Source organism: Oncorhynchus masou, chromosome 2 (genome assembly GCF_036934945.1).
Source record: "Oncorhynchus masou masou isolate Uvic2021 chromosome 2, UVic_Omas_1.1, whole genome shotgun sequence".
NCBI classification, from domain to species: domain Eukaryota; kingdom Metazoa; phylum Chordata; class Actinopteri; order Salmoniformes; family Salmonidae; genus Oncorhynchus; species Oncorhynchus masou.
The window spans coordinates 25,329,562-25,346,431 of NC_088213.1; the positions used below are offsets into that span (position 1 = coordinate 25,329,562).

The window sequence follows — 16,870 nt, forward strand, 5'->3', positions numbered from 1 at the left end:
CACGTACCTTCTCCGCTATGCAATCTGGTTTCCGAGCTAGTCATGGGTGCACCTCAGCCACGCTCAAGGTCCTAAACGATATCATAACTGCCATCGATAAAAGACAATACTGTGCAGCCATATTCATCGACCTGGCCAAGGCTTTCGACTCTGTCTATCACCACATTCTTATCGGCAGACTCAACAGCCTTGGTTTCTTAAATGACTGCCTTGCCTGGTTCACCAACAACTTATCAGACAGAGTTCAGTGTGTCAAATCGGAGGGCCTATTGTCCGGACTTCTGGCAGTCTCTATGGGTGTGCCACAGGGTTCAATTCTCGGGCCAACTATTTTCTCTGTATACATCAATGATGTCGCGCTTGCTGCTGGTAATTCTCTGAACCACCTCTATGAAGACGACACCATTCTGTATACATCTGGCCCTTCTTTGGACACTGTGTTAGCTTACCTCCAGACGAGCTTCAATGCCATACAACTCTCCTTCCGTGGCCTCCAACTGCTCTTAAATGCAAGTAAAACTAAATACATGCTCTTCAACCGATAGCTGCCCGCACCTGCCTGCCCGTCCAGCATCACTACTCTGGACGGTTCTGACTTAGAATATGTGGACAACTACAAATACGTAGTTGTCTAGTTGGACTGTAAATTCTCCTGCCAGACTCACATTAAGCATCTCCAATCCAAAATTAAATCTAGAATCGGCTTCCTATTTTGCAACAAAGCATACTTCACTCATGCTGCCAAACATACCCTCGTAAAACTGACTATCCTACCGATCCTTGATTTCGGGTGATGTCATTTACAAAATAGGTTCTAATACTCTACTCAGCTAACTGGATGCAGTCTATCACAGTGCAAACCGTTTTGTCACCAAAGCCCCTTATACCATCCACCACTGCAATCTTTATGCTCTAGTCGGCTGGCCTTCGCTACATATTGGTCGCCAGACCCACTGGCTCCAGGTCATCTATAAGTCTATACTAGGTAAAGCTCTGCCTTATCTCAGCTTACTGGTCACGATAACAACACCCACCCGTAGAACGCGTTCCAGCAGATATAACTCACTGGTCACGCCCAAAGCCAATTCCTTCTTTCGTTGTCTTTCCTTCCAGTTCTTTGCTGCCAATGACTGGAACGAATCACTGAAGCCTGAGATTAATTTCTCCCTCACTAACTTTAAGCATCAGCTGTCAGAGCAGCTCACAGATCATTGCACCTGTACATAGCCTATCCAACTACCTCATCCCCATATTATTATAATGTTTTGCTCCTTTGCACCCCAGTATCTCGACTTGAACATTCATCTACTGCACACCTGTCACTCCAGTGTTAATTGCTAAATTGTAATTATTTCGCCACCATGGCCTATGTATTGCATTACCTCCCTAATCTTACCTCATTTGCACACACTATTGTGTTATTGACTGTACGCTTGTTTATTCCATGTGTAACTCTGTGTTGTTGTTTGTGTTGCACTGCTTTGCTTTATCTTGGCCAGGTCGCAGTTGTAAATGAGAACTTGTTTCTCAACTGGCCTACCAGGTTAAATAAAGGTGAAATAAAAAAAATAAAACAATAAAAAAGACCCCCAGACTAAAGCCAATTTTCATTGCCATAATAAAATGTGAGGTTTCTGAAAACTCCCACTTTATTACGTCCTGAAATGTAACGTGCTAAACAATTTCCTTACTACACTATTTTGTTTTGTAATACATTTACTAAGCAATGAAATGAGAAAAAAAACATCAATATTGGTGCTTTGACGTCAGATTAATTCCCACAATGCCTTGTAACACGCATGCGCATTTCATTCATTTACAATTTTTAGACAGCGATCTATGATCAAAGATGGCGGGCACCTCCGACCCGCTGGAAGATATGCTATTTTCCGAGGTGGATGAAAAAGCTGTGAGCGATTTAGTGGGCTCTTTGGAGTCACAACTTGTTGGACAAAGCAACCCTGCAAATACTCAGTCGGAAAACAGAGGTGCTGGGACTACAGTCACTGCAAACCATCACTTAGGGAAAACGCTACCAGCCCAAGTGGGTAACGTTACTACACTAGTACAGCAGCAGCAGCAGCAACAACAAGAAGGACAACATAAAGCTGGGATGCACCAGGAGATGAACTCTAATGAAATTAGCTCAGAGAAAACTGTTACATCTTCTTCGCTGAGTTCTATTCCGTCTTTTGAGGAAGCTTCCACCACTTCAGGGACTGGAGTAAACGCTACCAAGAGCGGTTTGCAATCACATGGAACATCATCTATCACAACACTACCTGCATCTGGTGGTGTAACAACTTCTCCGCTTGTCAACAGCAGTATCATTAGCAGCACCACCACCAGCCGAGGTTCCGCTCTGGCTTCAGGTCAGACCTCAACAGACAGTGTCGATCATCCAAGAAAACGCATAACTGCATCGTTACGGAGTGCATCGGCGGGAATACAGAGTTTGAACGGTACCGGAGGAGCAGTAACGTCAAGGAATAATCCCCCTGCCGCGGGAACTGATGCGTTGATTAATAACGTTAGCTCTGTGTCTAGCAGTGCAAGTGCAGCAAACTCAAGTCGGACCGTTGACGTTACATCTTGTGTAAATACGACGAATTTCACTTTATCTAGCTCCAGCATTTCCTCAACTCAATCAGCGATTCCCCTGGATAAGGGGACTCCTACTATTGCTTTGCAAAGACTACCAAGTCACATTGTAGCGAGCATCGCGCAGAATGGAAATGGCACTACCGTCTCGGCCTTGGTTAAACAAGGCGCGATAGGACCAATCACTTCTGCAGCAGCTTCGCAAGTGAACCACAAAAAAGAGGGTTCTGAAGCGAAGTCGGACGCTCCCGTGCAGTCCAAAATAGCCATGTCCAGTCCGTTAGGGGTTGTCAATTCCGTAATAAACTCTGTTTCCTCTCCCTCTGCTGTTTTCAACCTAGCAGCGACTTCTACTGCAAGTCTTGTCATGGCAAAGCCTGCTGTCAATGTTGTTGGACAAACAACAACGATTGGAATGGTAAGGTCTCCGTCTGTGGCCACAGCTACACAGCCTCTGCTTCAACCGGGAGTCCAAGCAGCTCAAAGAATTGTTGCCCCCCAGCTGATTGTCAGACCCCCCAACAACCACAGACGACCATTCAACTGCCACCTGGATTTACCATCCCACCGGGTAAGGTGTTAGGAGGATGAATTTCTCTTCAAATCAGAGAGAGGGAAAATCTGCTCAGATCAAAACAATGAAACTGGGCAGGTCTTTTTGAGAGCCCTGTGCTTTGTCATTACATCAATGGTGTACTTTAATGTAAAACATTACCTGGACATGTGATGTGTTCCTTCATCATTTCCCTGTTCACTTCCTCAAGATTCCCAAAGACACAGCAGCTTCTGAATGTGCTTTGGGCAAAGTGGCATTCATTTGATAAAACACCTGTCAATACAGATTTAAATCTGCACATTCTGTACAGATTAAAGGAGTAGGTTTTTTTTACAACCAAATCTCTATTTTGGATCTAAATGTCATGTTATAGAAGGGTCAAGACACCTTTTTGTGTGATTTCACGTTTTTTAGAAACTTGCCCCAAACAGCAAATCCTCTTCTCATCCTCGTTGTGTAGTATAGAGGCCCTGAAAAAACACGAACAAAGGCTCCAAAAACAGATGCATCCTTTTTTTGTCAGTATAGTGATGCAGGTCTTTAGTTGTTTTGCATATGAAATTGTGCCATTCTGAACTTTATCCACAACATTTATATAGACATTTTTTGTGAAGAGCAATGGTATTGCAATGGTATTGGATAAACACTCAAGTGTTTCCTTTATTTTGACGGTTACCTGTAAAATGGAAATGGAAGGAGAGGTTCTCCTTCCATTTTACAGGTAACCGTCAAAATAAAGGAAACACTTGAGTAAATTATGGATACAAAGCATACAGAAAGCATGGGGTGCTTACACACAGGAAGTTTCAGGCCCTTGTAGAATCTATGCCAAGGCACATTGAAGCTGTTTTTGCGGCTTGTGGTGTTCCAACGTGCTATTAAAATGCTTTATGTTGGTGTTTTCTTTATTTTGGCAGTAACCTGTAGCAGCATGGAGAATGGAGCACCTGGATAGGGGAAACAGCTCGAGTCACGCAAAAGGGAATATAATATTTTGTATAAAGTTCGGAATGACACAATTTAATGTGTAGAACATCTAAAGAGTTGCGTCACTATACTGAAAGCTTTGCTTTTTCTAAAAATATGTATTTGGTTGTTTCTGGAGCCTTTGTTCATGTTTTTTTGGGGGGCCCCCCATATTACACAACACGGATGAGGAAGTTATTTGCTGTTTGGGGTAAGTTTCTCAAACACGTGAAATCATAAAAAAGTTGTCTGGAACCTAATAACCTATCATTTACATTTAAAAAAAAATGGAGATTTGGTTGTGAAAAACCCAACTTCTCCTTTACATCTGTATTGATTTTAAGTTAATTCTGTATAATGTTGAAGACATATCTGAGATTGAATAAAGTTATTACATGATTCATGACACCCATTATCAACAACACAAAGATCACAACCAAGACTGCATGTGAGCAAAATGTTCACTGCTCAGTTGGTATGGTGACAAAAATGCCTACTGGTATACTGTATATAATATACAGTATATTTCAATGGCATTGATAATATGACAGAACACAGTACACAATGGCATGCATCATTCCAGTTCTAAGAAAGTTCCACATCTGCTTGATATCACCCAATCAAATGACTTTTCTTACATCACAAGCATGTACATATTTTGCCAATGGGCAAGTTTAATGAAGTGGCAGGACATAAAAAACACACGAGACATGATCTCCTCAATTGGTATTCATCTCTCAAAGTTGTTACCATGAGCTGCATGAGGCACGGGAAAGAGCCACTCAAGTTCCATAAGGAACAATATCACTGTGTTGGCCCAGCAGACAGATAGGCCTACTCATGCATTTTGTATGTGATCATGTTTTCATGTGGCTCAAAAACTTTGACTCAGTAGAGAATAAGAATAGGGACTTTAAAAAAATATCGACACCTAACCCTGATCACAGGCATTTTGCTGATATTGTTCATTACGATAAGTAGCCTATACGAGAGAAATATGAAGTTTGAAATTAAATAAGATTGCTAATATGGGTGATTGTTAATGGGATAATTGTTCAAACTAGTAGTAGTTTAAAGGATAATTAAATTATTGTTATTGCATTAATTCAGGCAATTTATCGCAATATGGATTTTTGTCCATATCGCCCAGCTCTAGTGGAGATTAGACTTGCCACTGTCCTATAGTACTCTGAAAGTTACACATTTAAAATAAACAAATAGCGGGATATGCATACCTCTGGTATGATATATTCTGATTTGCAGAATCATTCAAATCTCAGTTAAATGGAGAAGAGAAGTTTCATGGAGTGCAGGGAATTCCTGGCCCAGAACACATCACTGTCTGGCAATTTATGAGTTTATGAGCATTTCTCAACCGCTAGACCATATTGCATCTCATCTCACCAATACATGCCTGAAGACAATCCACTGTGAGTGCTGCATATGTGCTCAGCGTGGCGCATGATTAGGTCTCCCATGTGTTTGCAAGCGCTAAATTAACAGTCTGAATGAATCCATGCTGTGTGCGTTTAAAAACAATGAGACAGTCATGCTCTGATGATTTGAGGCTCACTTTTATGACTGAGATTGAGGTTGTGTCTAAAGGACTTAGTGTTCTGATTGCCTGCTTTCAGAGGATTCAATTGAGGTTTCTTGTTTATGAGTTGAAGGTGGCAAGGAGTAAGCACCTGTCTATGAGGCTGTTCAGGCAGGCTCAGAACAGTGAAGGGGACAGATCACATGCAAAGTGCTGTTTAAGAGACTATTTGGTTATGTTATTCAACCCTTATTTTCCCAGGTAAGTTGACTGAGAACTCATTCTCATTTACGGCAACAACCTGTGGAATAGTTACAGAGGAGGGGGATGATTAGGTGGCCATGATGGTATGAGGGCCAGATTGGGAATTTAGCCAGGACACTGGGGTTAACACCCCTACTATTATGATAAGAGCCATGGGATCTTTACTGACCACTGATGTGGCGTTTACACAGGCAGCCTAATTCAGATATTTTTGTATGCTGACTAATCAGATTAGCTCTGAAAAATATCTGAAATTGTATTTGTCATATGCTTCGTAAACAACAGGTGTAGCCTAACAGTGAAATGCTTACTGGTCTTTTCCAACAACAAAGTTGAAGATAAAAATACAAATACTGACACGAGGAATGAATACACAGTGAATATAATGTTTAAATAAAGTTTAAACATAACATTGCTACTATATACAGGGAGTACCAATACCGAGTCGGTGTGCAGGGGTACGAGGTAGTTGAGGTGACTATTCAATGCCTTCAGAAACTATTCACACCCCTTGACGTATTCCACATTTTGTTGCGTTACAGCCTGAATTCAAATGGGATTTTAAAAAAACGTCTCACCCATCTACACACCATACCCCATAATGACAACGTGAATATATGTTTTTAGAAATTTTAGCAAATGTATTGAAAATGAAATGCAGAAATATCTAATTGAAATACTTTGTAGAAGCACCTTTGGTAGAGATTACAGCTGTGAGACTTTCTGGGTGTGTCTCTGTAATAGCTTTCCACACCTGCATTGTGCAACATTTGCACATTATTATTTTAGAAATTCTTCAAGCTCTGTCAAATTGGCTGTTGATCAATTGCTAGACAACTATTTTCAGGTCTTGCCATAGACTTTCAAATAGATAAGTCAAAACTGTCACTCGGGAACATTCACTGTCTTCTTGGTAAGTAACTTCAGTGTAAATTTGGCATTGTGAATTAATCTTGCAGTGTCTGATGGAAAACAGACTAAACCAGGTTTTCCTCTAGGATTTTCCTTGTGCTTATCTCATTTTTGTTTATTTTTTCGTCCTGAAAAAAGCCATTCAACTTTTACTGTTTTAAGTCTGCTTTGGCCTCATGGTGAAATCCCTGAGCAGTTTCCTTCCTCTCCATTAACTCAGTTAGGAAGGACGCCTGTATCTTTGTGACTGGGTGTATTGATACATCATCCAAAGGGTAGTTAGTAACTTCACCATGCTCAAAGGGATATTCAATGTCTCCTTTTTAAAAATCTTTACATATCTACCAATAAGGTGCCCTTCTTTGCGAGGCATTGGAAAACCCCCCAGGTCTTTGTTGTTGAATCTGTGTTTGAAATGCACTTCTCGACTGAGGGACCTTACAGATAATTGTATGTATGGGGTGCAGAGATGAGGTAGTCATAAAAAATCATGTTGAACACTATAATTGAACACAGAGTGAGTCCATGCAACTTATTATGTGACTTCTTAAGCACATTTCTACTCCAGAATTTATTTAGGCTTACCAGTAACAAAGGGGTTGAATACTTATTGACTCAAGACATTTCAGATTTAAATGTTTTATTAATTTGTAAACATTTAGAAAAACATAATTCCACTTTGACATTATAGGGTATTGTGTGTAGGCCAGTAACAAAACATCTAAATTGAATCTACTGTATTTTAAATTCAGTAATTATGTAGTGTGTGTTGGGGTGTAGGTACAGTATGTATGAGTGTGTGGGTAGAGTCCAGGGTGTGTGCGTAGAGTGCAAGAGAGTTCGTGCTAAAAGGGTCAATGCAGATAGTCTGAGTATCCATTCGATTAGCTATTTAGCAGACTTATGGTTTGGGAATAGAAGCTGTTCAGGGTCCTGTTGTTTCCAGACTTGGTGCATTGGTACTGCTTGCTGTGTGGTACTATAGCAGAGAGAACAGTCAATGTCTTGGGTGGCTGGAATCTTTGAAACATTTTTGGGCCTTCCTCTGACAATGCCTGGAATAGAGGTCCTGGATGGCAGCTCGCCCCCAGTGATGTATAGGGCCTTACTCACCACCCTCTGTGGCACCTTGCAGTTGGGTGCCTTTCAGTTGCCTTACCAAGTGGTGATGCAGCCAGACAAGATGCTCTCAATGGTGTATCTGTATAACTTTATGAGGATCTGAACACGTTAATTTTTCAGAGCAAGGTTTCCCAAAGTCGCCCCACCCCTCCTTCGTTTTGGTTTTTGCCCTAGCACTACACAGCTGATTCAAACGATCAAAGCTTGATGATGAGTTGGTTATTTGAATCAGCTGTGTAGTGCTAGGGCAAAAACCAAAATGTGCACCCGTGGGGCCCCAGGACCGAGTTTGGGAAACCTTGCCTTAGAGGAACTTGATGTGAAAGGATCTGACGTGATTGGTCAAAATACCAATTAGTGGAAAGCATTTCAGAATGGAGCTCCCTGTGTAAACGCAGCCAGGGAGTCAGGACATCTGTTTAACATCCCATCCAAAATTCTGAACCCACTTCAGGGTCATGTCCCAAATCACTGCCCTGGGGCATTTTTTAGACCAGAGGAAAAAGTGCCTCCTATCAGCCCTCCAACATTATCTGGTATCCCATCCAGGGACTGACTAGGACCAACCCTGCTTAGCTTCAGAGGCAAACCAGCTGGGAGATGCAGGGTGGTATGCTGTTGTTTCAGTTATTCCTCTGCAGAGATCTACACATATTGTAAGTCACATAGGGTCTACTTGTGTCTGGACATTACTGGTATTGCATACCCATTAGCCTACCCAAAATGTTCAGTGATTAAAGTAGCTTTTGTGTATTAGTGAGAAAATGTGTAGTATAATATAGTTACATTTTCTCTGAGTCTCTGAGTTAATCTAGAGGAGGCTTATGGAAATGGGGCATTTATGTTCAGTAACAGATACACAGTGTAATAAAAGCTCTATCATTTCTCATTCTATTTGATGCTGATGTAAATGGAATGTACTGTTCTCATGGGCAGATTGAACATGGCATTAGGAAATCAGAATGAACATCAGAATTGACACTACTGTTTCATAAATCCAACGTGATCTCCTTGTCACTGGTCTTCTAGTCACTTTCTAGGGTCACTATGTGACTGAAATGGGTGCATTTCATTGACAGCCAGTCCAGGTGCCTTTTAGGTCAGTATATTGACTTTGACTGAGTATATTGTGTGTGATTTCTCTGTCGCACTCTAGGAATGGTGTTGGTGCGCACTGAGATGGGTCAGCTGGTGATGGTCCCACAGCAGGCCCTTGCCCAGGCACAGGCCCAAGCCCAGACCCAGGCCCAGAACAACATCTCCCCCCGAACTGCCACCACCACTGCAGGGGCCACCTTCAGAGCAACGACCCCACAGGTAAGAGTTACTACCCCACTGTCACTACCACAGTGTAACATGCCCTTAGTTGTTCAGTGAATCAGTTACACAGAGGGATATATTAATTAAAAAATATGGATTTAGTTCATTACATTGAAAAATACAGTTGCTGAATGTATATATCCTCTGGCTTTTGGGAAACCCATCATTTGATATGCCTTATGATGGAAAGGCCTGCATTGCATTGGATGTTGAAGTGGTCATCTATTTCACAGAAGACGAATCTACACACTGGGCTGCTTTAGGTAGCTAGGTTCTACCATTAGGTATAGTTGTAAAGAATTTGACTGTCAAATGTATGCAGACACATTCCCTGAGGATATCAAAAGAGATGAAGTGGTTATAGCCTGCCACCTAGCTATCTCTCTGTAGTCTCACTTTACATTACTGAAGCCTCTGAGACAATTGGAAGAGATTTATGGTTGTCGTTACACTTTACATTATGTCCTTCTGGTAACTAATTGCTGTATTAACAACATTGTATTTGTATGCGTATAGTGTAAACTGTGATCTGAAACTAGTGAACAAAATATAATGACTTACATTATGTCAGTTTAGACATGTAGCATTTGTCACGTCTTTGCCGATTGAGCTTTTATCCAGACAGGTCTGTTTTAGACACAAACATTTGTATTGTGTTTTTATGTGTAATTATATAGTATTATTTTGATAGAGCAGTAGCTCTGGATTAAGAACCTTATTTGAATGACTCTTCCGGGTCTCCTGTTTTCAAAATTGTATGTGCTGGTAAATATTTCATAGAAATGTGCTTATTGGGGCGGCAGGGTAGCCTAGTGGTTAGAGCGTTGGACTAGTAACCGGAAGGTTGCGAGTTCAAACCCCGAGCTGACAAGGTACAAATCTGTCGTTCTGCCCTTGAACAGGCAGTTAACCCACTGTTCCCAGGCCGTCATTGAAAATAAGAATTTGTTATTAATTGCAGTGGCGATTTTAGCATGTTAATCTTTCAAACTCTTTTATATTTTTTTGCATGCCAGCAAAGCCACTACACAACACTAAACAATACATTAATTGCACTATAAAGGTGACAAACGGTGCCCACAAACTGTTAGGGCCTTCAAAAAGCTGTCCCAACAGCAGAGCTTTCTTTTCAGCACAATGGAGTGAATCCTTACCACTGCTACACTTGGCTATCAGCGGAGCCTTGTCTGGCAGCTAAACAGTTAATTCAGCCTCATTTAATGCCTTTTTAAAAAACATAGCTCATATGTCTGACTTGCTAAAAAAAAAAGTGGTTTCTACTGAAAATTGAGATGTACAAACTATGGCATAAGGGAATGATGAGCTGATAAGAGGCAGTCCGTCCTTTTGATTAAGACATTAAAGAGCGAGCTAAGAAGCACATAGTCAATATATCTATTTGTTCAGCACTTTTGAAATGTACAGCGACAGAATTCAGAACATAGGCCCTTCTTACAGTTTCATACACCAAGTCAGAACCATAGAATAAATAAAGGGGGCATATAAACAGACAATTAAATCTCTTACAATATTCAAGGATATTTCTCTAAAACAGGCTATAGGCTCCATGTGCACCACCAGTTATGAGGGGGTGTCAGAATAATTGTGGAGAGAATGATTTATTTAAGATTTTATTTATTTCATCACCTTCCCAGTGGTTCAGAAGTTTGCATACACTCAATTAGTATTTGGTAGCATTGCCTTTAAATTGTTTAACTTGGGTCAGACGTTTCGGGTAACCTTCCACAAGCTTCCCACAATAAGTTGTGTTAAATTTGTCCCATTCCTCCCGACAGACCTGGGCTCCCGACTGAGCTAAAACTTCCTGCTTGGCATGTATGATGAAATTCTGGTTGAGAATGAAACAACTGAGCAAATGAACAACGAAGCAGCAACTTTGGCCCATTCCTCCTGTCAGAGCTGGTGTAACTGAGTCAGGTTTGTAGGCCTCCTTGCTCGAACACGCTTTTTCAGTTCTGCCCACAAATTCTCTATAGGATTGAGGTCAGAGCTTTGTGATGGCCACTCCAATACGTTGACTTTGTTGTCCTTAAGCCATTTTGCCACAACTTTGGAAGTCTGCTTGGGGTCCTTTGCGACCAAGCTTCAACTTCCTGACTGATGTCTTGAGATGTTGCTTCAATATATCCACATAATTTTCCTACCTCATGATGCCATCATGCACCTGTCCCTCCTGCAGCAAAGCACCCCCACAACATGATGCTGCCACCCCCGTGCTTCCCGGTTGGGATGGTGTTCTTCAGCTTGCAAGCATCCCCCTTTTCCTCCAAACATAACAATGGTCATTATGGCCAAACAGTTCTATTTTTGTTTCATCAGACCAGAGGACATTTCTCCAAAAAGTACGATCTTTGTCCCCATGTGCAGTTGCAAACCGCAGCCTGGCTTTTTTTATGGCAGGTTTTGGAGCAGTGGCTTCTTCCTTGCTGAGCGGCCTTTCAGGTTATGTCAATATAAGGACTTGTTTTACTGTGGATATAGATACTTTTGTACCTGTTTCCTCCAGCATCTTCACAAGGTCCTTTGCTGTTGTTCTGGGAATGATTTGTACTTTTCGCACCACAGTACGTTCATCTCTAGGAGACAGAACACAGCCAACACTGAGGTCTTGGCTGATTTCTTTAGATTTTCCCATGATGTCAAGCAAAGAGGCACTGAGTATGAAGGTAGGCCTTGAATACATCCACAGGTACACTTCCGATTGACTCAAATTATGTCAATTAGCCTATCAGAAGCTTCTAAAGCTTGTTTGTTGCTTGTGAATGTTTATCCTTTTAAGCTTGGAAATTAGACACTTAAACCCAGACTTGGACCACACACCCTCTCCACCGAATAGCAGGCAGAGGAAGTAAAATAGTGATTGCTTTTAAACGCTTGCAGTTAGCCAATATGAGATATCCTGTCTGGTACCTGCAGGCAATAACATATAAATTTCACCAGGGGGCAGCATTTCCTTGACATGCACAATTCAGTTGAACAAAAGAGCATTGCAATACCTTTAATTACCATTGTGTGTCATTGTACCTGTATTTAGCCTCTATTTCTGTGTGATTGCAAGTCAATGGATTGTTACTCATTTGAAAAATAATAGCATTATAAAATATATATGAGAATTACAAGGTAAAATGGTAATTGCATTGTAGTAACCTAAGTACGTGTTTGTTACTGGAGGACAACTCAAGACACTATGGTACCAGTATGCTCAGACTTGGCATATAATTACTTTCACATGAGCCGTAGAAATTAAGACGGTTATCTTTGAGTTGCTGAACTTGTTACCCTTCTTCCTACCGGTTCATCCTGAGATAAACACTGTAACAAGTTATTGCAGAGTTGGTTGTGAAAGTGATTTAGGCTCAGAGTGAATCGAAAGTTCAAAACTGTCACTGATAGTATATTAGTGAGCTGCCAGCATTGACATAAACATCAACACATGAAAAGAAGAGGAGCTGGAATATGAAAGGGAATGGGGTTTATTCCTGTGCTCCTCTCCTCTCTGTCAGGCTGTCTGTCTCTCCTGTGACCGTGAGGGAAAACGGAAGGCATTTCGAGCCGAGCTCCTTCCTTCGACAAGTGTTAAATCATTCATCATCCAACTGCCTGATTGATTTAAAAAGCTAACAACGCTTTAGCTGGTGAATAAGAATGTGTTAGGAAGGCATGGCTGGCGGGGTGATGCACCCCCCGGCTCTTCCACCCTTGTGAGCCCCATTCTCTTCCCTCCTAACTGCACATTCTTTGAGCCCTCAAAACTTTCTGCTAAGGAGAGGCTCGGAGGGAAGGGCCCTCTTCATCTAACCCCTTTCCCCTCTTCATTCTCCCCTTTCCTGTCTCCCATCTCCCCTCTCTCGGTTGGCCGTGTGTGTGTGTGTGTGTGTGTGTGTGTGTGTGTGTGTGTGTGTGTGTGTGTGTGTGTGTGTGTGTGTGTGTGTGTGTGTGTGTGTGTGTGTGTGTGTGTGTGTGTGTGTGTGTGTGTCCGTACGTGTGTCATTTAGTGAACCACTGCTGTCATTAGCTGGCCAACTTTCTCTGAGAGAAATAGGTCTCTTCCTACACATTATCTGAAGCAGCCGCTCTGAGTCGACACCAAGCATGTCAATCATCAGACTGACAGCACTTCCACCTGAGAGCTGACCTTAATGTCTCCCTGTTGTTCACTTTGTATACAGTGGGGCAAAAAAGTATTTAGTCAGCCACCAATTGTGCAAGTTCTCCCACTTAAAAAGATGAGAGAGGCCTGTAATTTTCATCATAGGTGCACTTCAACTATGACAGACAAAATGGGGGGGGAATCCAGAAAATCACATTGTAGAATTTTTTATGAATTTATTTGCAGATTATGGTGGAAAATGTAAGTATTTGGTCACCAACAAACAAGCAAGATTTCTAGCTCTCGCAGACCTATAACTTCTTCTTTAAGAGGCTCCTCTGTCCTCCACTCGTTACCTGTATTAATGGCACCTGTTTGGACTTGTTATCAGTATAAAAGACACCTGTCCACAACCTCAAACAGTCACACTCCAAACTCCACTATGGCCAAGACCAAAGAGCTGTCAAAGGACACCAGAAACAAAATTGTAGACCTGCACCAGGCTGGGAAGACTGAATCTGCAATAGGTAAGCAGCTTGGTTTGAAGAAATCAACTGTGGGAGCAATTATTAGGAAATGGAAGACATACAAGACCACTGATAATCTCCCTCGATCTGGGGCTCCATGCAAGATCTCACCCCGTGGGGTCAATATGATCACAAGAACGGTGAGCAAAAATCCCAGAACCATACGGGGGGACCTAGTGAATGACCTGCAGAGAGCTGGGACCAAAGTAGCAAAGCCTACCATCAGTAACACACTACGCCGCTAGGGACTCAAATCCTGCAGTGCCAGACGTGTCCCCCTGCTTAAGCCAGTACATGTCCAGGCCCGTCTGAAGTTTACTAGAGAGCATTTGGATGATCCAGAAGAAGATTGGTAGAATGTCATATGGTCAGATCAAACCAAAATATAACTTTTTGGTAAAAACTCAACTTGTCGTGTTTGGAGGACAAAGAATGCTGAGTTGCATCCAAAGAACACCATACCTACTGTGAAGCATGGGGGTGGAAACATCATGCTTTGGGGCTGTTTTTCTGCAAAGGGACCAGGAAGACTGATCCGTGTAAAGGAAAGAATGAATGGGGCCATGTATCGTGAGATTTTGAGTGAAACCCTCCTTCCATCAGCAAGGGCATTGAAGATGAAACGTGGCTGGGCTAAATACTTTTTTTGCCCCACTGTATGTATATATAAGTCAGAGCTGAGGGCCAGGGACAGAGGGCCTCATCCCCTCCGACACCTCCTGGTGGCAAGCCTGGTCCAGGCTGGCAGAGTGGGCTGTATGCCGGTACCGCCATGGGGCACCAGCATGGTACTGTGTTGCTTCGTGCCCAGCCCCAGCCCTCCTACCAGCATGGTACTGTGTTGCTTCGTGCCCAGCCCTCCTACCAGCATGGTACTGTGTTACTTAGTGCCCAGCCCCAGCCCTCCTACCAGCATGGTACTGTGTTACTTAGTGCCCAGCCCCAGCCCTCCTACCAGCATGGTACTGTGTTACTTAGTGCCCAAACCCAGCCCTCCTACCAGCATGGTACTGTGTTACTTAGTGCCCAGCCCACCTACCAGCATCGCACTGTGTTACTTAGTGCCCAGCTACAGCCCTCCTACCAGCATGGTACTGTGTTACTTAGTGCCCAAACCCAGCCCTCCCACCAGCATGGTACTGTGTTGCTTCGTGCCCAGCCCCAGCCCTCCTACCAGCATGGTACTGTGTTACTTGGTGCCCAAACCCAGCACTCCTACCAGCATGGTACTGTGTTATTTAGTGCCCAGCCACAGTCCTCCTACCAGCATGGTACTGTGTTACTTAGTGCCCAGCCACAGCCCTCCTACCAGCATGGTACTGTGTTACTTAGTGCCCAGCCCTCCTACCAGCATGGTACTGTGTTACTTAGTGCACAGCCAGAGCCCTCCTACCAGCATGGTACTGTGTTACTTGGTGCCCAGCCACAGCCCTCCTACCAGCATGGTACTGTGTTACTTAGTGCCCAGCCAGAGCCCTCCTACCAGCATGGTACTGTGTTACTTAGTGCCCAGCCAGAGCCCTCCTACCAGCATGGTACTGTGTTACTTAGTGCCCAGCCCCAGCCCTCCTACCAGCATGGTACTATGTTACTTAGTGCCCAGCCCTCCTACCAGCATGGTACTGTGTTACTTAGTGCCCAGCCCCAGCCCTCCTACCAGCATGGTACTGTGTTACTTAGTGCCCAGCCCTCCTACCAGCATTGTACTGTGTTACTTAGTGCCCAGCCACAGCCCTCCTACCAGCATGGTACTGTGTTACTTAGTGCCCAGCCCTCCTACCAGCATGGTACTGTGTTACTTAGTGCCCAAACCCAGCCCTCCTACCAGCATGGTACTGTGTTACTTAGTGCCCAGCCCACCTACCAGCATCGCACTGTGTTATTTAGTGCCCAGCTACAGCCCTCCTACCAGCATGGTACTGTGTTACTTAGTGCCCAAACCCAGCCCTCCCACCAGCATGGTACTGTGTTGCTTCGTGCCCAGCCCCAGCCCTCCTACCAGCATGGTACTGTGTTACTTGGTGCCCAAACCCAGCACTCCTACCAGCATGGTACTGTGTTATTTAGTGCCCAGCCACAGTCCTCCTACCAGCATGGTACTGTGTTACTTAGTGCCCAGCCACAGCCCTCCTACCAGCATGGTACTGTGTTACTTAGTGCCCAGCCCTCCTACCAGCATGGTACTGTGTTACTTAGTGCACAGCCCTCCTACCAGCATGGTACTGTGTTACTTGGTGCCCAGCCACAGCCCTCCTACCAGCATGGTACTGTGTTACTTAGTGCCCAGCCAGAGCCCTCCTACCAGCATGGTACTGTGTTACTTAGTGCCCATCCCTCCTACCACCATGGTACTGTGTTAGTTAGTGACCAGCCACAGCCCTCTTATCAGTATGGTACTGTGTTACTTAGTGCCCATCCCTCCTACCACCATGGTACTGTGTTATTTAGTGACCAGCCACAGCCCTCTTATCAGCATGGTACTGTGTTACTTAGTGCACAGCCCTCCTACTAGCATGGTACTGTGTTACTTAGTGCACAGCCCTCCTACCAGCATGGTACTTTGTTACTTAGTGCACAGCCCTCCTACCAGCATGGTACTGTGTTACTTAGTGCACAGCCCTCCTACCAGCATGGTACTGTGTTACTTAGTGCACAGCCCTCCTACCAGCATGGTACTGTGTTACTTAGTGCACAGCCCTCCTACCAGCATGGTACTGTGTTACTTAGTGCACAGCTCTCCTACCAGCATGGTACTGTGTTACTTAGTGCACAGCCCTCCTACCAGCATGGTACTGTGTTACTTAGTGCACAGCCCTCCTACCAGCATGGTACTGTGTTACTTAGTGCCCAAACCCAGCCCTCCTACCAGCATGGTACTGTGTTACTTAGTGCCCAGCCCACCTACCAGCATCGCACTGTGTTACTTAGTGCCCAGCTACAGCCCTCCTACCAGC

At 43.6% G+C, this 16,870-nt stretch overlaps 1 protein-coding gene across 1 annotated transcript in view; it reads left to right on the forward strand.

Annotated features, from left to right (window-relative positions):
• Window positions 1-1,833: 1,833 nt before the first annotated feature.
• LOC135557437 (transcription initiation factor TFIID subunit 4-like) overlaps window positions 1,834-16,870 on the forward strand; it is a 127,297-nt gene continuing 112,260 nt past the window's right edge. Inside the window, 3 exon segments of the mRNA XM_064990698.1 lie at window positions 1,834-3,116; window positions 3,119-3,172; window positions 9,115-9,275. Of these exon segments, the coding sequence (XP_064846770.1) occupies window positions 1,850-3,116; window positions 3,119-3,172; window positions 9,115-9,275 (1,482 nt within the window). The 5' untranslated portion in view covers window positions 1,834-1,849.